The sequence below is a fragment of the Vulpes lagopus genome, chromosome 10, assembly GCF_018345385.1.
Source record: "Vulpes lagopus strain Blue_001 chromosome 10, ASM1834538v1, whole genome shotgun sequence".
Lineage (NCBI taxonomy): Eukaryota > Metazoa > Chordata > Mammalia > Carnivora > Canidae > Vulpes > Vulpes lagopus.
Genome location: NC_054833.1, coordinates 103,288,332 through 103,308,609, shown reverse-complemented (window position 1 = coordinate 103,308,609; position 20,278 = coordinate 103,288,332). Strand labels below are relative to the sequence as shown.

General features: G+C 53.3%; 1 protein-coding gene and 1 non-coding gene across 5 annotated transcripts; both read right to left on the bottom strand.

Annotated features, from left to right (window-relative positions):
* Nucleotides 1-16: 16 nt before the first annotated feature.
* Nucleotides 17-20,199, bottom strand: FCSK (fucose kinase). Of its 4 annotated transcripts, none has more exons than XM_041770961.1 (24): nucleotides 20,052-20,199; nucleotides 15,477-15,581; nucleotides 14,775-14,926; nucleotides 13,941-13,991; nucleotides 11,081-11,206; nucleotides 10,648-10,720; nucleotides 10,159-10,256; nucleotides 9,685-9,765; nucleotides 8,944-9,063; nucleotides 8,679-8,769; nucleotides 8,107-8,219; nucleotides 7,350-7,451; nucleotides 7,066-7,236; nucleotides 6,671-6,735; nucleotides 5,910-6,280; nucleotides 5,083-5,293; nucleotides 4,740-4,906; nucleotides 4,424-4,645; nucleotides 3,935-4,078; nucleotides 3,682-3,801; nucleotides 1,893-2,080; nucleotides 1,706-1,805; nucleotides 977-1,200; nucleotides 17-807 (listed from the first exon to the last, which is right to left on the bottom strand). In XM_041770961.1, the coding sequence occupies exons 2-24, from the start codon at nucleotides 15,556-15,558 to the stop codon at nucleotides 721-723; spliced, it is 3,159 nt and encodes a 1,052-aa protein (XP_041626895.1). In that variant the 5' UTR covers nucleotides 15,559-15,581; nucleotides 20,052-20,199; the 3' UTR covers nucleotides 17-720. The 4 variants fall into 4 exon arrangements, with proteins under 4 accessions (XP_041626895.1, XP_041626893.1, XP_041626894.1 ...); XM_041770959.1 differs by having other exon boundaries at nucleotides 8,598-8,769; nucleotides 20,052-20,198; XM_041770960.1 differs by having other exon boundaries at nucleotides 5,083-5,287; nucleotides 8,598-8,769; nucleotides 20,052-20,198.
* LOC121501040 lies at nucleotides 15,116-15,221 on the bottom strand. The gene has a single exon (XR_005990489.1). It is a non-coding gene; the product is annotated as a U6 spliceosomal RNA (small nuclear RNA).
* Nucleotides 20,200-20,278: the final 79 nt, after the last annotated feature.

Here is a 20,278-nt window from a genome sequence, read left to right as displayed (position 1 = left end):
CTTTATGAAAACAACCTGGAAGGGCAGAGCAAATTTATTCCAAGAAAGTTGCAATCCTGAGAACCAACTACCCATAGGCACTGGGTCATGTGGCATAGTCTGCAGTTTTAATGGTTAAGGCCTCTATTAGCAGTGACTTGCTGTAAGACCGCATTGGCTCATGGCCACAAACAAGGAGTATGAGCCCCTACCCCTTTTCCCACTCCCCCATCAAGTCATCCTAGGACTGAGTGTTGAACAGGATAACTCTTCTCAAACAGAAGCCTGACCTCTAAGGAAGGCCACAGGAAATGCCTCAATGAGCTTCTTCAGGGTTGCCCTTATCAAGGGACCCCAGCCATCTGCTAAAGCAGGTTGCCACTCCTTCTTCGGGCCCTTATGGAGAATGAGGAGGCCAAAGCCCAAGGTGGGCCATGGATTTGTAAAGGCTACATGAGACACTGAGCTTAGGACTTTCCTATGTTCAGATGGAGCAGAGGCCTCACCTAGGCCATGGTCAACCAGGAGATCACAGTCCTATTCCCAGGCACCATCTGTTTCACCAAGCTCCAGAAAAGGTTGTGACCAAACTCACGTTGGCTGGCTTCCTTTGGGAGCAGATTCACAAAAGGGTAGGTAAAGAGTAGAAGGCTGACACTCCCTTGGGGGAAGAAAAGGTGGGGCCACTGTAGCTCCAGGTTTTCTCCTCTTACAGAGGGATAAGCTTTCTGGGAAGGAACATCAGGTTGAGGTCTCATCCCCCAGCAGCTTCAGGCTCAGGCCCTGAGTGTCCACTTCCACCAGGTGTACACTGTAGTTCCCAAGGCCCTGGGACCAAAAGACAAGGTGTTTAGAGGACAGGAGGCTCCAGGCAAGAATCAGGCCACAAACCACATGCTGCAATGTGGTGAGGGGGACTTGCCCTGTAGTCCCTGGTTAGTGGTGGGCTACAGTGAGGGCTCCTGTCCTCTACCACACCCCCAACACCATCAGGTACCTCAGTCTTGGCCAGGACAGCCTCCAGAGTCTCCTTTTGCCGTGGCTCCTTGGTCAACAGATAGAGAAAACCCCCGCCACCTGCCCCTGCCAGGCTCTGGCCATGCACGTGGGGAGCCAGGACATCCATGATACGCCGTACAGCCAAGGGCTCACAACCTGGAGCCATGAGCTTCTTTTGCTCCCAGTATGTGGTCAGGCACTGGCCCAGCAGAGGCAGGCTCCCTGAGAAGGGGGCAGAAAGGGGAGCGGCATGCATGAGGCAGGATATTCATTCAACACCCATTTGTAGACTGAATGAGGTGCCAATAGGCACTATGTAACCAGTTTCATGATTAAAAACCTAGACCCAGTACTGGCTGAAAACAGGGTTGTTCGAGGACTAAAGTGCATAGAGCAGCCGGCATGGTGCCCTGTACAGTATCGAGTCAACTGTAGCCACACACATGGAACCCTGATCAGCTGACTGGAGCTCAACAATGGGGATGAGCCTCCTCCCCAGGCTGCTGCCTGGTAGTTGGGGCTGGAGGCCTTCCTCCTGATGCATGTGTTATCCTAAGATATGGCCCCTACATAAGTGTAAGACCCTGCAGAGGACAAGACAGTAGGCTTCTGCCCCCAGGGGCCTCATACATGAAGCCTATGCAAAGCCTGCAAAAGTTCCTGGCCTCAGGCCCACACACCACAAGGTACTCCTAGTGCCCTGAGACCCAGGCAAAAAGCACCTCACCTTGGCGGAAGGCTTCAGCACATTCCTCGGTGTGCCGTACTAGGCTGTGGGCATTCTGCACGACGGCAGGCAGCCGGGCATACCAGCTCCTCAGCACATCCTGCAGATGGGGCAGGAGGGATGCAGTAGGGATCTGGGCCCACCTGAGCCAGCTGCCTGCCTCCTTCCCCCTAGGGCCAGGGCTCACCTGCAGCAGATTCCGTGCCAGCCGGGTCTTGCCAGTGTACACCAGGAGCAGGTGGTCATTGAGCTTCTGGACAAAGCCCTCAGGCACAGTGATCTCTTCCACCTCCACCTTCAGTGGCAGCTGAGCCCGAGAGTGCCCCACCTTGATGCCAGGCATTAGACCACCCACTTGGTCCTGCCAGCCACCTCCTGCAAGCCCAAGGTCCCATCACTTTTGGAGACTATCTGGCTCATCTTCTGGCTCCCAGCCTTGCACCCCTGGCAGGGACCAGCATAGGAAGACAGCTAACCCCACTCAGGCTGGGCCAGGTGAGCTATGCAGCTTCTGCCCCCAGACCAGGGAACGGGACCAGCCCAGCACAGGGAAAAGGTTTCACTCTCAAGCCAAGTGGAATTCACAAGACCTGAGTCTTGTTGCAGACCCAGTGTGTAATTGGAATTGGGTAACCCACATCAAAGGATGAGACCTAACAGTAAACTTCTCCCCTCAAGGAGAGATGACATAGGACTTTCCCTGGAGCCTAACAGGCCTCTGCACCCTGTCTTTTCTAATAAAGGGTACTGATGTTAGAAATCAGCCTTTCAGCACCTCTTGTTAAACTTGAAAGAGCTTGTTCACATCTTGCTTTAGCAATGAAAGGTTTGGATCTCTTTTCCTCTTGCAGCTATATAAAAGTGACACTACCTGAGATAATTCTGGGATAGGCCTTTCATATCTGGGGAAGGGCCTGCAAGTACAAAATGCCAATGCCAGGAGGCATCTGGAACTTTACAGCCAAAACCTGGTGGTTGGTGTCGGGCCCCAAATGTCAAGAACTCCTTACCAGCACCCTTCTCCTTCAGAGCACTTAGCACAGCTTGTAATTATACATTCATTTGAGTGGTTATTGATTAAGATCTGTCTCCAATAGACTATAGACTTCTGAGAGCAAGGACCCTGTTGTTGCTCATTTTATCCTCAGGGCCCAACACTGAGTGGATACTTAATAAATTGTTGTCAATTGACCAAATTGAAGGATTTGAATAGTATGCCTCAGAAGGAAAGTGAAAAGGCTGCCCCTTTTGCTAATGACTACGCATTCTGGGGTGTGAATCATGGCAACGAAAGGAGGAGGCTGGGCTACAGAGTGCCTGGAGGAGATACCAAAGTCAGGTGTCTATTGGTCTTTTGCAGCAGCTTCCCTCTTGGCATCATGCAGGTGAGGCCCTGCATCCTGAAGTGACCAGAGTGCCATATGATCTGGAGTCAGACAAACCTCCAGCTGCTCTCCCTCGTGCATGGATTCCAAGGGGGCATGGTGGCGTGGAGGAGGAAGGTGTTAGTAATGTTCCATTATGATCCCAGCCATGTACTGGCTCTCTTTTCCCTGCTCCATATGGTAGTGGAGGGCACAAATGACCACAGCCCATGGGACGGGCAAGTTGCCAGAAGGCAAGCTTAAAGTTCTGTCCCCTATCCCAAACCCACCTTTGCCCAGCCCTATAATGAGGGACAGTCCTAGGTGGGGAAAGAATGAGGAACAGCACCTGGCATAATGGGTACCTAATAAGACACATGAAAGGTGCAGCACATAGTCTAGCACTTAATAGGTGCTCCTAAAGCATCAAGCCCTTGTAGGTAGAAACATTTCAAATTGAAAACCACCAGAAGGGATCAGATTGGTAAGGAAGACTTTCTAACCAATTTAAGGAGTAGTACACTTACGTGGCTGTCTGCAAGTCCAGGGAGCCCCTGGAGGGCCCTAGGAAAATACCCATGACCTCCCTCCTGCCCCAGGGCAGTCTTGTACCTGTGGTGAGCACCTGTTCCAGGTGGAGCACTGCATGGATCAGGGCCTCTGTGCCCACGAGCCGGCCCGCAGCCCTCTGCAAGGCAGCCAGGGCTGTGCCTGCCAGGATGCTGCTTGTGCCTGCAGGATGCAGAGGAAGGTGCCAGCCATGAACCAGCTCTGCCTAACCCAGTCCTGCCCTACCCACTCCCTCTGCTGGGCAGAGGCCAGGGAGGGATGCACTTTGGACAGCGGGGAGACAGGGCCTGCTCACCAAGACCAGAGCCATGGGGCAGCTCAGACCAGGTGTGCAGCTCGAAGCCACCCCCGAAGGTATGCAGCAGCTGCTCTCTCAGTGAAAGCTTGGAGCTGACATGCACAATCCCCGCACAGATGAAGGCTGCCTTCAGCAGAGCCCCTGCAGAAGGACCAGCAAGGAATTTGGTCTCCAAGGGCAGAAGCAGATACCCTAAGCTACCTCCACTATTGCCCGCCCAACATGGGGCTCACTAGGGGACAAAAGCCCAGCAGTATTGTAGGCCCCATCTCTAGGCCATAAAAGGGCCTCTGGTCTCCCAGCAGAGGCAGATGTGCCCAGCCCTACCTCCTGGGCCAGTATGCACCTAGGCAGGATGGTGGGCTTCAGGGCTCCTCCACCAGACTGGCTCACCCTCAGGCCAAGCCTCTGTGGCCTGCAGGGCCTTCAAGGTTCTGCCCCCATCCCTCAGCTGGCTATGAGTGCCATCCCCACAAGTGCCCTGACCTGGGGCATGAGGCTGGCAGTAATCCTGCAGGTCATCTAGGCTCCAGCACACGATCTTCATGGCCATCTTGTCCTGCCGAGGCCCCACTGCCAGCCACAGCTCAGGCTCCGGGATGCGGCGTGCCCTGGCCCCGATGGGCCTGCGGCCATCCACTCGTACAGCCAAACCCAGTACTGCCCCACCAAGCTCATAGGCGAGGGGTGGCGTGTCACTCCAGCCACCTTTGGCAATTCGACAAGACCAAGTTGGTCACAAGAGCTGCCAGCCCAGCTCTGGGGTGGCTGTCCTCACCCCCAGCCCCCACAAGGGGCTCACCAGAGAAATCCACACGAGCCGGGCACTCAGCCACCACCCATTGCCCAGGTGCTGGCAGCTCTACTGGCTCCGTGGAGACAAAGTGCTGGGCTGACATCACAGCCTGGCGGATCAAAATCTGCCCAGCTCCCTCGTAGTGGCGGGCAGCTCGCACAAGCAGGGCTGGCCTGCCAAGAGGGAAGGGAGAGATGGTGACTGGAGCCCCAAGCTGGGGGTGGACTGCCTGGGTCTGGGGACCTGACTGCCCTGGGTAACCCTGGGTAGGACACCCTACCTCTGTGGGTTTCTACCTCCAGAGATGGCCAGGGACTTCTCCAAAGGTTTCAAGATCATTAGCACCCACCTGCTCAGCCACTTGTCCCGCTCCTGGGCAAGCGCCTGCACACCCCCAGCCAGGTCCCCACACTCCAGGTATGAGAAGGGCCGCATCCACTCAGGGTTGGCAGCTGGCCCACTCCGTAAGCCCCCTTGGCCCTCTGCCATGCAGCCCAGTACATCCGCCACACAGGCCAGAGCCCGGGCTGCCACACCAGGGTCTCCTGCAGCAGCTGCAACTGAGACACCAGGTGTCACCTGGTGGGGGAAGGAGCTTGCCCCCAGAGTTCTCTGCCCCCAGAAGACTACTCAGCAATCCCTAAACACTCCAGGTCCCTCACACCTCTTCACCTTTGCCCAAGATGTATCCTTTGCCTATGAGTGTTCCTCACTTCTGTGTGCAGAAACTGTCTTCTCATCAGCCCCATCCCAGATGTGTCTCTTCACCCCTCACCCAGATGTCCATAGTTGTTACGAGCTGAGGCTCCAGGGTCAAACCACATGGGTTTAGTCTCAGTCCCACCACCCACCAACTTAAGTGGCTTAGCCATGAGGCTAAGGCTGAGCCCCCCCGCCAGTGTGCCTGGACCCCCAGATCCAGCCAGCCACATCCCAGCCCACTGCAAAACACGCAGGGTTTGCTGATGCTCATAGGACCCCAAGGCTCAGCCCCAGGCCTCAGCCTCTCATCAAACCCCCCACTGACAGGGATGAAACTTCCCAGAAAGTTATGAGTACGCTCCACTGTATCTCTCCCCTGCTTTAAAGTCTCATGGCTCCCTAGTACCCTCAGATTAATGACCCAGATGGCAAGTAGGGCAGGTGACACTGGGACTGGCTTTCCAGCACACTCACCCTGGTCCAGTGTGGCCAGCAGGGGCCTGGGACAGCCCTCTCGGACAGCAGCCCGGATCAGCGGGCGCAGGCTGAGATCCTGCCGGGCCTCCAGCACATGCCTCGCCTTAAGCAGGGCCTGGCGGAAGAACAGGTCCCGGCGGAAGGCCAGTGTGGCAGCCCGGTCCAGGCATGGCTGCAGCTGCTCCCACGACAGACGCCAACAGGCTCGCCAGGCCCGCAGGGCCTTGCCCCCATCCTCCTGGGGATCCAGCATCCACAGCATGTCCTGGGGTCCCAGGGTCCTCGAGGGGTGGAGCACAGGAAAGAGGCGGGCACCAAGAAGGCAACGCTCTGCAGGGGGCGTGTCTGGATCCCACAGATCCCAGGCTCTGATGTGGGGAAAAGGCACATTAGGGCAGAAGCAAGGGCAAGCTCTGGTCACCAAGCTCTGACCGCCTATCAGCTGGGAGTTGACTCATTCATGGGGACAGGACAGATTCCTCTAAGGCAGCCCAAGTGGACAATTCAGAGATGGAGGCCCAGCTGCCTTGCCTCCTTTCCCAGACCAGTGAACAAAATCCCCAATCCTGGGTGGGAATTTGGAGTTGCCCAGGAAGGTGCTGGGGCAAATGAGGCTGCCCAAAACAACCCCAGGCCCAGGGATGGCTGGGCGGCCGGGTGCTGTTCTGGGGCAGGAACAAGGGCAGGGATGAGCCTCAGGGAAGCAGCCACCCTGGCTGCCTCAGCCCATGGAGGCCCGGCGGGACCATCCGCCTTACCGAACACCTGTCTTCTGGAAGAATTCACTCCAGGACATGTTGAGATACGTGCCTGTCCCCCGTCTCTGGGGGAAGAGGAGGAGGCAGTCAGGGTTCCCGGGGCCACAGAAGGGGGTTATGGACATGAAGGCCAGAGGGGACAGGAAGGGAGAGGGGAACATACACGAGCAAGTTCTGAAACACCGCATCAAGCCCTGGAGGCTCACTGCGCCTGCCCAGTTCAGGAACCCGGAGCGGTATCCTGCCTCTAGGCCCAATCCCCCATACCTGGCTCTGCAGTCCAAGGCGGTCACCACCCTCTCTGAACCTGTGTCTGGCCTGCAGCATGGGCATAAAAGTCCCCACCCAGCCCGCCACACAGAGCAAACAAGGAGGGAGGTCAGGTGGACACCTACCTCCCAGCTGTCCAGACGGCCAAAGACCGTGAAGACTCGGCTGGGAGCGCCATGCAGCCGCACATGATGTCCCTGCAAGACGAGGTCGTGCAGCTCCAAGCCATGCAGTGCCTCACACTGGGCCGCATCGAGGCCACTCACCAAGCAGCCGGTACCAATGTGAACAGGGCCCTGGGAGAAGAAAAGTCAGGCATCCTAGCATGGCTCTTAGTTACCCCCGCCAACACACACAGGCCCCGGCCCCTGTAGCCTGCCCTCCCTCTGGCCCTGCTCTCGGGCCTCACCTGAAGGTGGCAGTGCTGCAGGACACTCCCAGGACCCAGCTGGACAGGGCCCTCCAGCAGGCAGCTGACCACAGAGCTCTCAGCCCCCAGGAGCTGCGGCTCCTGTGAAGCCAGGGAGGAGGTCGTGAGGGGCCAGGGCCCAGGGCTGCCCAACCCCTCCGCATCCAAGGAAGGCCCCAGCCCGAATTTCTGCAGCTCCCCGAGTCTGATGACCAGCCAGATCTCTCTGCCCTGGCCCGACCTCACGCCAACTCCCATCCCACCTTGTTCATGCTGCTCCCCCACCGGCACGCTCTGCCCGCGTTCTCCTCCAGAGCGAGTCTGCGCTCAGTTAACGGAGGTCCCAGCAGCTGACGGCTCTCCCAGAAATCCTCTCCAACCCATCCAACCACCCCCATCCCTGCCACCCCGAGGGCCACCTACAAACTCACCCCGCCCCCCTCCTCAGCCCATCACCCCACATGTGCTGTCTCCCCAGGCAGACCCTGCAGAAAGCGTGGAGGGCGTCTTCTCTAGTTTCTCAGTCAGGCAGACCTGGAGGTAGAGTTCTGACTTGGCCACCTATCGGCTGACTTCAGGCAAGCCACCTCACCTCTCGCTGAGGCTCCTGAGCCTCCCTCATGTGAACAAGAATAACGATGCCTACACTCCTAGGTGGTCTGTTCCAAGCATGGGCTTTTCTTTCCCTTTCCTGAAGCCCCTGCCCCACCTGTCTGCAGGCACCCGGCAGGTGCACCTCCCTCCCGGCAGGTCTTACCTCCACCTGGGAGTGCACTACCTGCGCACTGGGAGCCCCTGGGAACGTGAGGCTATACAGGAACTCACTGGCTGAGCTGGTCATGTAGCTGTAGCTGCCATCAGGGACGTAAGCTGTAAAGATACAAGAACTGACCCCAACCCCATGCTTGCTGCAGCTCTGCCGCCAGGCCACCTCCCACCAGAACACATTCTTTTTTTTTTTTTTTTTAGAACACATTCTTAATCAGGCCCTGGGAAGGCAGGAATGCCAATGAGCCCATTGTGCCAGTGGGAAAGTTGAGATCCAGAGGCTCAGCCACTGTCCAAGTCACATGGCATGAAAGTAGAAAGACTGGAACTGGAGCCCAGGAATGAGGCAAAGGAAGAAGAGAAGAGAGTTATCGGCTCTGGTTTGGGAGAGGGGAATTGTCCGGCATGCACTAGGCCTGCCTGTTCCTAGGGTCCTCACTCCTGTTGCCCCACCCCAGAGAGCCAACGGGCAGTACCCACCCATGGTGAGGGGCTGATCGCGAAGCTCCCTCCACAGCTCAGCCCGGGCAGCCTGCAGATAACCTGCGATGTCTGAGTCACCTTGCCCCATCTCCGGGGGATGTCCTGACAGGAAGTCCTCCCTGTTCACATTCCGAGCCATGCAGAGCAGGATGTCGAAAAAGAGAGACAGCTGGGGCAAGGGTAGGAAGCACAGCTATTGGAAAGGTTCCTAGGCGGAGCTGGGACAGTCCCAGAAACGCTGATCCAGGGAGGGAAAGGGACTGGCCGAAGGCCACACGACTAGGCTGTCAGCGTCAGGGCCTCTGTCTAAGGCCAGGGGACCCCTGCCCACACCCCCAGTCACCTGGACAGGCCGGGCTCCAGAGTCCAAGCCCATGTAGGTGCAGGCATCCAAGGGTGGGCTCACATGGGTGGCCAGGAGGTGCTCAGCAGTCTCCGCAGAGAAGAAGGCAACCCCGGAGACCTGAAGAGGTCAGGGTCAGCTGGGGGGACACTGGGGCCAGGCTTCGGCCTGAGCTGGGAAGGGCACATGCAGACGAGCTAGGCAAGGTTGGCTGCCATACCAGGCAGAGCGCTCTGTCTCTGGGCCACTCCAGCACCCAGGCTCCAGGTGTACTGGGAGTGGCTCCCACTCAGGGATCACTCGACAGGCACGTTCTGGGACCCCCCTCAATTTTCAGGCCTTCCTGAACTAGAGATAGAGAACGAGAAATAGTTCCCTATCTTCCCCAAGTCCAGTCCCAAACCCTGACCCAATAGTCTTATCCTTGTCTTTCGGTCTAGAAGGATCCCCCAAGTCAGATTCTAGACTTCCTCCCAACTGCATTCCAGAAACTACTCACATTCCGGTTCTAGCCTTTCTGGTTCAAGACAAGACCCTGAATTCCAAGGCCACACCTTCCTCAGATTCTAGCTCTACTTGCTCCCCCGAATGCCAGTTCTAGACCTTACTCAGATTCTGGTTCTAGCCTGCCCCCAGAATCTTCTGGAAGGAGCAGAGCTCTGCCCTGAGCAGGAAGGCAAATATTCCCTTCCTCTTCCCATAAGGTCTCCAAAGCCCCCGGCGTGGGTCTGGCAGCTGTACCAGTGGCACTCGCCCATCCGGCCTGGCACACAGTTGTATCTCTGCCTCCGTGCCCTGGTAGTAAATATCCAAAACAAAGCCCTATGTGGGAGGGAGAAAACAGAGTTAGGGAAAGGACCAAAAGAGGATCAGCAAGGAGGGCATGGTAAGGTGTGCTCCAAATGAAAACGTAGGACAGAAATCTGACAGGTATTAGTGTGCTCCCAGGGACACGAGTGCCAGCGACCCCCACCCCCCGATGGTAGAGGGCAGGCTTTGAATGTCTTCACGGACCCAAGAACAGAACCATTCACATGGCCAGTGGACAATTCTTGTTTAGCAAAATACTGAGTGAGCCCAAGGGCTGTTTGGAGGGGAACTCCTCCAAATCCAGACCATGCCAGGAAGTCCAGGAGGACAGGCTCCCCCAAGCATAGGACTAGGAGGCCAACCCTGATGGTCCAGCTGCCCACAGCGCTGCCCCAGGGACACTACCTGGGAGTCGGTGAGGTAAACACCATGGTTCTGGGCATAGGCCATGCTCCCTGGAAGGGCAATCACTCTGGCTCCCCGGAAGTTGTCCCAGCTGATCCCTGTGATTGAGGCAGTGAGGAGGTTCCCTGAGGGCTCCAACCCAAGGCAAGGGGGTTGAGCTCAGGGCAAGTGGCATCCAGACACCTCTAAAGGGAATATGGTTTTCAAAGCCAAATGGAGATTCGTTTGGGAGAAGGACAATACCTCCCCTCCCAAAATTCTTCCACAGAGCCCGGCAGGGCCGAAGAGGGAGGGCTAGGGGTCTCCATTTGATAGCCAGGCAGACAGAACCCAGTTGCGGAAGGGAAGCCCTGCCTCTGGGTCTGGGCTTCAGGCTCTACACCCTACAGCTTCCCTTCTGAGCAGGGCAGCAGGCCAGGCCCGGAGACCAAGGAAGACAGGTGTCTGCCTGGGGCTGGGGGAGGCAGTCCCAAGCCTTCTCAGGCTCACCTGGGTCCAGAGGAACAGACAGCAGCATGTCGGTGCTGCAAACCCATACACCTGGTGGGGAGCCCGGGCCCAGCTGTGGAGGAGAGAGAGAATGCCGCTGGTGGCCTGGCCCAGCCCTCCCTCTGCTCCCACACAACCCCGTCTTGACTTGTGTGCACTCCAGTGGCCATCCTGTCCAGGACTCTGGCTGCTGAGGTAATGGGGCCTCTCCTGCCCTGTGGTGCCAAGGCTGGTCCTTCCCTCTACTCTGAGGACCATGCCTTCCCACCGGCATGGCCAAGATGAACTTCCTGAAGCTCTAACTCCAGGTACCTCCAAAGCCGTTCTTCCTGGTGCCTCCTGTCTGCACCAACACAGACTACATAGCTGGTGATGCAGTAGGAAAGGTGTGGTTCTCTCTGCCATGAGGCCCCATGGTCACCGCCAGCCTTACCCGATGACTCATGATGTCCAGCAAGCAGTCCAGATTGCAGACGACAGCCTCTACCGGAGCCTGGGGGTTCTCCACAGGGAGGCAGGTGAAGGCCCTGCCACAGTCATCCAAAGGGAAATCTCGGCCCTAGGGAGGGAGCAGGGACAGGAGAAAGAACCCTTGGGTTAGAGAGCCTGGGGACAGCTGTGCAAAGGCAGGAAACCATCAAGCTAGACTTTTTAAATGTGTTTTCTTGGAGTGCCTGGCTGGCTCAGTCAGTGGAGCATTCAACTCGATCTTGGGATTTTGTGTGTGTGTGGAGTTCAAGCCCCACTTTGGGTATAGAGATTACTTAAAATCTTAAAATAAAATAAAATGTGTTTTCTCTTATAATGTTTTCGACTATGTGATTACGGTGAAAAATTAGAAAATGCAGATCTGCAAGAAGAAAACAATTCCTCAGGGATAAAAGCCATTGCCTTCATTTTGAGCTATATCCTTGCAGGTTTTCCTTTAATTTTTTAATGAGATTATAAGAAGATGGAGACAAAAGAACTTAATACATACATACACACACACACACACACACACACACACACACACACATACACTCACACAAGTAAAACTAGGGGAAAAGATTGGGAATTAAATCAATTTCAATATCCTAGCTGTGGTTATACTATAGTTCTCAAAAATATCATCACTGGGGGAATCTGGGCAAAGTTTGCAAAGGCTTCTTTCCATATTATTTCTTCCATATCATGGATCTATCCTCATCTTAACCAAAATTCCAATGAAAAGGGCATCTGGTTGGCTCAGTTGGTAGAGCATGGGACTCTTGATCTCGAGGTTGTAAGTTACAGCCCCCTGTTGGGTATAGAGATTACTTTTTTTTTTTGTTTAATCTAAACAAGGGGCACCTGAGTAGCTCAGCTGGTTAAGTGGTTCAGTGACTGACTCTTGATTTTGGCTCAGGTCATGATCTCAGGATCATGAGATCAAGCCCCCATCAGGCTCCACGCTTAGCAGGGAATCTGCTTAAAATTCTCTCCCTCTGCCCTTTCCCTAGATCATGTGTGTGTGTGTAGTGTGTATGTGCATTCTCTTTCTCTCTAAAATAAATTAATAAATCTTAGAGACACCTGGGTGGCTCAGTGCTCAATATCCCACTGCTCCCTTGGGGTATATTCAGTAAATTTCTATCTCCTTTGTTCTACCTCAAGTGAATTCTTTCACCGTCTGCACCTCCAGCTTCCACTCGATCAGGTCACCCCACATATGGGGGGCCCCAGTCAGATCAGGAGACACCATAATATGTAGTCCTAGTTATGGACTTCCTGTTCTGAATCACCGATCTTAAAGGGACAGACAGCATTTTGGGCTAGGGGGCCATATATAGTCTCTGTTATACTCAACTTGGTAATTAGAGGTCAAAACCAGCCTTAGGGAATATGTAAAATAACAGGTTTTGCCTTGTTCCAATATAAGTTTCTTTATAAAACATACAGCCGGGGCACCTGGGTGTCTCAGTGGTTGAGCATCTGCCTGTGGCTCAGATTGTGACTCCAAGGTCCTGGGATTGAGTCCCGCATCAAACTCCCCATAGAGAGCCTGCTTCTCCCTCTGCCTATGTCTCTGCCTCTTTGTGTGTCTCTCAGGAACAAATAAATAAAATCTTTAAATAAATAAGAAATAGATAGATAGATAGATAGATAGATAGATAGATAGACAGACAGACAGACGCCTGGGTGGCTCAGTGGTTGAGCATCTGCCTTTCGCCTAGGGCATGATCCTGGGGTCCTGGAATCGAGTCTTGCATCTGGTTCCCTGCATGGAGCCTGCTTCTCCCTCTGCCTGTGTCTCTGCATCTCTCTGTGTCTCTCATGAATAAATAAATGGAATCTTTAAAAAAATAAAATAAAAATAAAAATCTAAACAAACAAAAAGAATGGCTGAAGAAAGTTTAGCAAAAAGTTTCCAATTAAAAAGCTGAGATCAGGGATCCCTGGGTGGCGCAGCGGTTTGGCGCCTGCCTTTGGCCTAGGGCGCGATCCTGGAGACCCGGGATCGAGTCCCACATCGGGCTCCCGGTGCATGGAGCCTGCTTCTCCCTCTGCCTGTGTCTCTGCCTCTCTCTCTCTCTCTCTCTCTCTGTGACTATCATAAATAAAATAAAAATTAAAAAAAAAAAAAAAAAAGCTGAGATCAATGTATATAAACTTGTGTGGCTGACTTTTCCCACTAAACAGTGAAAACATTCCCTGAATGTTCAGAGTGAGCCAGGCCAGGCCCCGTTTAAGCATTTACCGTGGATCGTCTCAGCACTTCCCCATGAAGTAGAAACTGTTGCCAACCTCATTTTACAGATGATGAAACTAATACCTAGAAAGAAAGGATCAAGTGACTTGTCCAATGTCACAGAGCTGTTAAGTCTCTTTCCAGGTCAATGCATAGAGCTAGTTGGACTTTTTTTTTTTAGGATTTTATTTATTTATTCATGATAGACATAGAGAGAGAGAGAGAGAGAGAGAGAGGCAGAGACACAGGCAGAGGGAGAAGCAGGCTCCATGGAGGGACTCAATCCCGGGGCTCCAGGATTGCGCCCTGGGCCAAAGGCAGGCACCAAACCGCTGAGCCACCCAGGGATCCGAGTTAGCTGGACTTTTAAATCACTGTCTACAGTCCGCCAGGGGGATACGCTGCATATATACAGCCTGCTCCCTATTTCTAGACCTTTGGATCGATTCTGATTCTGATTCTTTTGGAGTTGCACAATGAGCATCTTGCACAAACACGAAGATAGAAGACCTATCTAACCCCAAGGATCAATGGTTTCAGCCTTCTGCATGGCCCCTGAAGACATACATGGCCCTCTACTAACCATGTGCAGGATAAGGATCCAGGCGGAGTGCAGGACATCAGATGTCACCACCTGTCAAAAGTGAAGAGCCCTGTTGACAGAATCCTGGGCAGATGGCACCCAAGGACATTGTCCTCTTCTCCAGGGAGAGACCCCAACACAAATCCACTCAGTACCAAAGGAAGAAAAGACAAGGTCAGGACCAATGGCCACAGGCAGGCAAGGGGCAGCCCTGCCCCCTCCTCAATAAAAGAGCCTACTGGCCCTCCACCTGGGACACTCCTCTGTCCCTGTTTTTTAGGGGAAGCTATAGGCAAGAATGTGAGGCTAGCTGGGTGACTCACGGTAAGTCAGCTCCATGGCAACCACACAGTGCTGTCCTTCCCTGCCAGTGCCACATCCATCACCAGAGCATGTCCATTCCTGTGACCACCCAGGGTGCCTTGAGGACAAGGTGACTGAGCGAAGGGGCTGTGTGTTGGGGGGACCTGGCCCACTGGGAACACTGACCCCTGTGCCCACACAAAGGAGAAGCTATATCCTAGTTCCAGCAAACAGTTGCCATGGGGGAAGGAGAGGCCAGGATAGTAAGACGGAAGTTTTCAAGAGAAGCCGGAAAGCCTAATTCTGAGGTACTGGCTCTGATGTTCTAAAAGCACTAGAAAGTCCAGTCCTGACTTCTACCCCACCTGATGAGTCTGTCCAATCTATGGGTACAGAAATTGGTACCAAATGCTGAACTGGATAGGTGATGGAGCCCAAAGAGCTGGTGACCCTGGAAACAATCTGTCTTGAGCCCCCATCCCTGTTTGGACCAGGACCTGTGGCAGAGGATAACATGTCATGAGCACTCACGGTGAAGCCTGCCCGGGCACTCAGGTGTTCAGCAGCCACCAGCAGGGCATTGAGGGTGGCTCCTCCGCTGCCCACACGCGTCTCAGGGTCCTCCACAGCCAGTAACAGTGTCCTGGCCGGGATCTGCTCCCGCTTCTGTCGCACTTCCAGCTCTGTGGTCAGAACACAAGCTGGGACTGGCCCCCAACCTCCCCACCTTGTTCCAAAGCATCTAGAGCAAATCTACTGATAGTCATTACTTTCTCTTCTTTGACTTAGGAGCTTCTTTTTAATTGAGGTATAACTGGCATGTAACATTATATTAGTTTCCACTGCACAACATAATGATTCAGTATTTGTGAAAAAATATAGAATGCTTCACAAACGTGCATGTCATCCTTGCAGAGAAGCCATGGTAACTTCTCTGTGTGGTTCCAATTTCAGCATATGCGCTGCCAAAGTAAACACTTAGTTAGCTTTTCATGGAGTAGCTCATTAGATCTTCACCCAACTCTATGAGGTAAGTACAACCAGTCCCATTTAACAGATGAAAAAACTGAGTCTTAATGAAATGACATGATGTTTATTGAGGTCACATGGCTAGAAAGAAGCAGAATATGGGCTTGAACCTAGGTCTTCCTGGCTCATGGGCTGTAAGGGTACAGATCAGTATCTGATGGGGATTCTACATCAGAGGCAAAGTGGGAAGGGAGGGTCCCCTACCTCTCTGGAAGACGTGGACACTATCCTTGTACTGGCATGTCAGGATGATGACCGTCCAATCGACCCCCTTCGGCTGCTCCATTCTGTTCAAAGTAGAGAGGCTCCCTGAGGCAGAGATATAGGTGTGCGTGAACTTTTGAAAACAATTACCTTACCCTAAAATTGATTCTTTCTGGTACATAGTTCTGTGAATTTAACACAAGTATAGGGGCACCTGGGTGGCTCAGTCAGTTAAGCATCCAACTCTTGATTTCAGCTCAGGTCATGATCTTTCTCTCTCTTTCCCTCTGCCTCTCTCCCTCCCCCTCTTAAAAAAAAAACAACCCCCTCACATGTATAGATTCTTGTGGGCACCACTACTTTCTTTTTTTTTTTTTTTTTTAAAGATTTTATGTATTTATTCATGAGAGACAGAGATCGAAAGGCAGAGACATAGGCAGAGAGAGAATCAGGCTCCCTGTGGGGAGCCTGATGCGGGACTTGATCCCAGAACCTTGGGATCATGACCTGAACCAAAGGCAGACACTCAACCACTGAGCCACCCAGGTTTCCTGGACACCACTACTTTCCACACCAAAAAAAAAAAAAAACAAAAAACAAAAACAAAAACAAAAAAACAAAACAAAAAACAACAACAAAAAACCTCCTGCATGCTATCCCTTTGGCACACCCCCCTCCATCCCTCACCTCTGACAACCACCCTGCTCTCCATAGCTCCGGCTGGACAATAATTTTTTAAGACTGGCTTTTTCACTCAGCATAATGCCTTTGAGATTCACCCAAGTTGACTGTACACATTAGTAGTACTTTCTCTTTATTGGCCAAGCAGCATCCTACTGCGTGGACTGGTATCCATGGCCTATGTGTCCATCCAGCCATCAAAGGACATCTGGGCTCTTTCCAGGTTTGGGGAATCATGAATAGAGCTGCTTCGAACAACTGTGTGCAGGTTTAGTGCGAACATAAGCCTTCACATCTGCCGGTGTATATCCAGGGTGTCCCTCATCCTTCAGTTATTGCCTGTGAGCTAGGGGGGAGGAGAGGGATGGAGGTTCTAACCTCCCAGGCTCCTGAGGCCAAGGGCAATTCCTTGGAGAAGGGAGCAGCTGGTGGAGGGGTGTCAACAGCGCCCACTACAGGGACCTCAGAAGGGATCTCCCCTCCCAAAAGCTCCAAGCCAGAAGGGGGCTGCAACCCACCGGACAGACATCTTCTTCCAGGGCACTCTGAGCAAGTGAGGGGAAAGTGGGCCTAAGCTATGGCTTTCCCCTCTTCCATCCCCTTCAACATTTCTCTCCTACCAGATGAGAAATCAACGTGACTCCAGAGCCCCCCTAAGACCATCTGCGGACAAGTCCTCAAAGGTACGCTGGCATCCACCTCTGGCAGGGGTCCAGCTGCTGTCCCCCAAAGCAGCCCAACCCCACCTCTTCTCTCTGACTTCCAAAGCTCAGCATGGGGAGTGAGGATGGGGTGCCCAGAGTGTGTGTCCAGTAGTCAACCCACGCTCCCACTAGGAGCTAACAGAAGCAACGTCCTTTTATACCACACTCTGCTGCCATTAAGCCTATGGTTAGAGCTGACAGATACAACCATTTAGCAACACCCACACTCCCACCAGCTTTCAGGGAGAGCCTCTACCACTAACAAAAATTGCTCTGCTTCCTGCTAAGCCCAGGAGGGAAATCCAGAGGGAAAATTCTGAGCTGGAGACCTTGGCCAGCCACCTGAGGAAAATGGCATTCCCTAGGATGTCCATCTGGCCTTTCCAGTAAAGGGGCTTCAAGGAATTCCAGCTTGGCCACAAACTCACTGTGTGATCTCCAGCACCCCTAACCTTCTCAGGCCTCCCGTGGCAGAGTATAACTGACAAATGCCCCCAGCCTGTTCACATGGAGGCCACACTTCCCACCAACTGTTCCCAACCAATCAATGACTCCATGCATTAGGGACATGAACATAGACCCATTCTTGCAAGATGGGGATCCTCTGACAGGCAACCTTGACTCCTGGGGTCCCCACCAACCCAAAAGAAATGTCTCAGAACTGCAAGGCAGTCAGAGATCTTCCTACCCTACCTCCTTCCTTCACTCCTTCCCTCCCTCCCTCTCTTCCTCCCTTCCTTTCTTCTGGTGCTCCTTCAGAGGCAGCAGCCTGACAGCTCTCCCTGTCTCCTCTAGCTCCCTCCCCTTTTTCCCCTTTCCCCAATAAATCTCTTGCAAGTCTAGTCCTATCTTGGTCTCTGCCTCTCCAAGGACCTGAAACAAAGTGAGGAGTATAATATCAGATTGTCTCTTGCCACCTTCAAAGGAAAAAAATCATGGTAAGAACCTCTAACTTCATTTCAGCAAAGTACTACCTTTATCCTCAAAGGTTAAGAAACCGAGGCACAGAGAGATTAAGTAACTTGCTCTCACAGCCAGCAGGTAGCACAGCCAAATTTGAGCCAGACATTTTTTCTCCAGAGTCCGTTCTCTTAACCACTATCTACTTTGTGGGCACAAGGAAACAGTAAAAGGAGTAAATACATGTAAAGTGCTCAGTGTGTATTAGCTATTATGATAAAAGCCTAAACAAATACAAGGTGATAATTAAATGAAGACAATGTTAATGATAAAAGCCCCTGGGACTGAGCTCACCACTCTGTCCATAGTTAAAACACTATGATTTTTCATCCTCACAACACCCCTGCAGGATAAGTATTATTGTCTCCACTTTACAGAGGCTAATGGATGCTGCAGCCAGGAGACTGGGACCTGGGTCACTCCAATTTTTATACAGGTAACGGTGGTAATGATATTTGGTCCCAAGCAAAGATGCTGAAAGAGAGTAAGGAAGAAATGCTGCAAGGAGGGTCCCATGACCCTGAAAATCTAAGCCTCATCTTAGTCTCAGCATAGTGACTGGGAGACATGGACAGGTGACAGATCTTGGCCAGAGGGAAGAGGGCAGGCCAATCTGGACTTGCACCCTCCTCGAGACTTAGGGCAGAAGAGCACTGGGCTGAGATCAGCCCTGGGGGCTCTGTTCCCATAACTGACTCTCCCTGTGTGATTCTGAGCAGGTTACCTCACCCCTGCAAGCCAAAGATACCAACCTCCTAGACTGCTGCTGGTATTAAATAAAACGTAAAAGATGTGGATCACAGTGGGGGCTCAATGAGTGGTAGCTCTCTCCAGCAGGGAAAGGGAACAGGAGAGTTCAACTTGACCCTGAAGTCGATTGGAGTGAAGGCTCTGAACATTCTTCAGGCCAAAAATGCCCCTGAAGATGAAAAAGTCAGGGAAGGTCTAGGGAAATCAAGCCAGGATCAAGGAGCATGCCTTGCTAGATCAACCAAAAGGGTATTTTATGACAACACAGAAAGTGGAAGGACACTGGTGGCTGAAGCTCAGGAAGCGCTTTTGACAGGGACCAATGCCAAAGACACCACAGAATCAGCTCACAGGACTCCTCCAATAGCCCTAGGAATTGGATCTTATCACACTCATGAATGACACAGATAAGGTAACAAACTGAAGGAGATCAGTCTGCTCAAAGTCATATACAGCTGGTACAGGCAGGCCAAATGTGTTCAACACCAAGGTTCACGTTCTTCACCGTCCTCTTGGAACAGGACACCTCTCCTTCAGTCTATGCCCTCTGTCACACCTGACGTTCACGGAAAACTTTGAAAAGAATACAGACCTCGGGATCTCCGGGTGGCTCAGCAGTTTAGCACCTGCCTTCAGCCCAGGGCGTGATCCTGGAGTCCGGGATTGAGTCCCACATCGGGGTCCCTGCATGGGGCCTGCTTCTTCCTCTGCCTGTGTCTGTATGTGTGTGTGTGTGTGTGTGTGTGTGTGTGTGTGTCTCATGAATAAATAAAATTTAAAAAGAGAGAGAGAGAGAATACAGACCTCTATTCCAATATCCTGTCCATTTTCAAGAACGCTTCATCTACGGAGGCCAAGTTTAACAGGCTCGGCCAAGGTTCCCCACTTGAAAACTGGATAGGGAAGGGGAGCCAGGGACAGAATAAAATAATAAAACCTCTTCATAAATGCTTTTTGAAGAGAGGTAGGGCGGGGATTTTGCATTTTAGAGCTTTAAAGGTAAAAACAAACAAACAAAAAAGAACAAGCTCATGAAGGGATCTGATCTGCCTTCCGGAAAATAAACAGACAGACGTTGACTCGGAGTAAAATCACTTAGTGACTTATACCGAAGTCCTATAATCGAGATTCGTGCGTAACTGATGAGCCCAGATGGGGTAAACTGAGGCAAGAGACGTGGCCTCAAAGCAAAGTCAGCAGCGCCGGGGTGAGGGGCCCCCGGGGCTCGTACCCTCCGGCCCAGGCGCCCCCGGGTGCCCCCGCGCTGGCCGGTCCCGGACCACCCACCGAGGCAGGACCTCCCGACGCGCCTACAGCCAGGAGACCCCGGGGGCGCCGGCGGAGTTCACCAACACTCTTCCCGAAGCGGGAACCCGGAGGCCACTGGACCAGCTCGGTCCTGCGGGCCTGAGAGCAAGGGCCGAAAAACAGTGGGGGGCGCTGGGGGGCGCGGAGCGGGGGCCGGCCGGGACACACTTACCAGCCGCCGCCGGGCGTTGCGCGCAGCGGGCTCTTTAACGCGGGGCTGCTCGTCCCTTCGCGGCGCACCCTGGGAAATGTAGTTTCACCCCTCCGCCCGTCCCGGCTTGTTCTCCCCCAAAACACTGACTCCGAGCTCTTTATTGCCCTTTATTGCCGGGGTACCCAGATCTGGCGAGGGCCGCGCTTTCCTAAAGGGCGTGCGCGTTCAGATCGAGAAGGGAGGTG

Coding starts and splice junctions, on each gene's coding strand:
- FCSK (XM_041770959.1), bottom strand. CDS start 15,558: ATGGAGCAGCCGAAGGGGGTCGATTGGACGGTCATCATCCTGACATGC. Junction 10,257..10,647: donor GTCTGTTCCTCTGGACCCAG/GTGAGCCTGAGA, acceptor CCTCAATCACAG/GGATCAGCTGGGACAACTTC. Junction 3,802..3,934: donor GCCCCATGGCTCTGGTCTTG/GTGAGCAGGCCC, acceptor TGCATCCTGCAG/GCACAAGCAGCATCCTGGCA.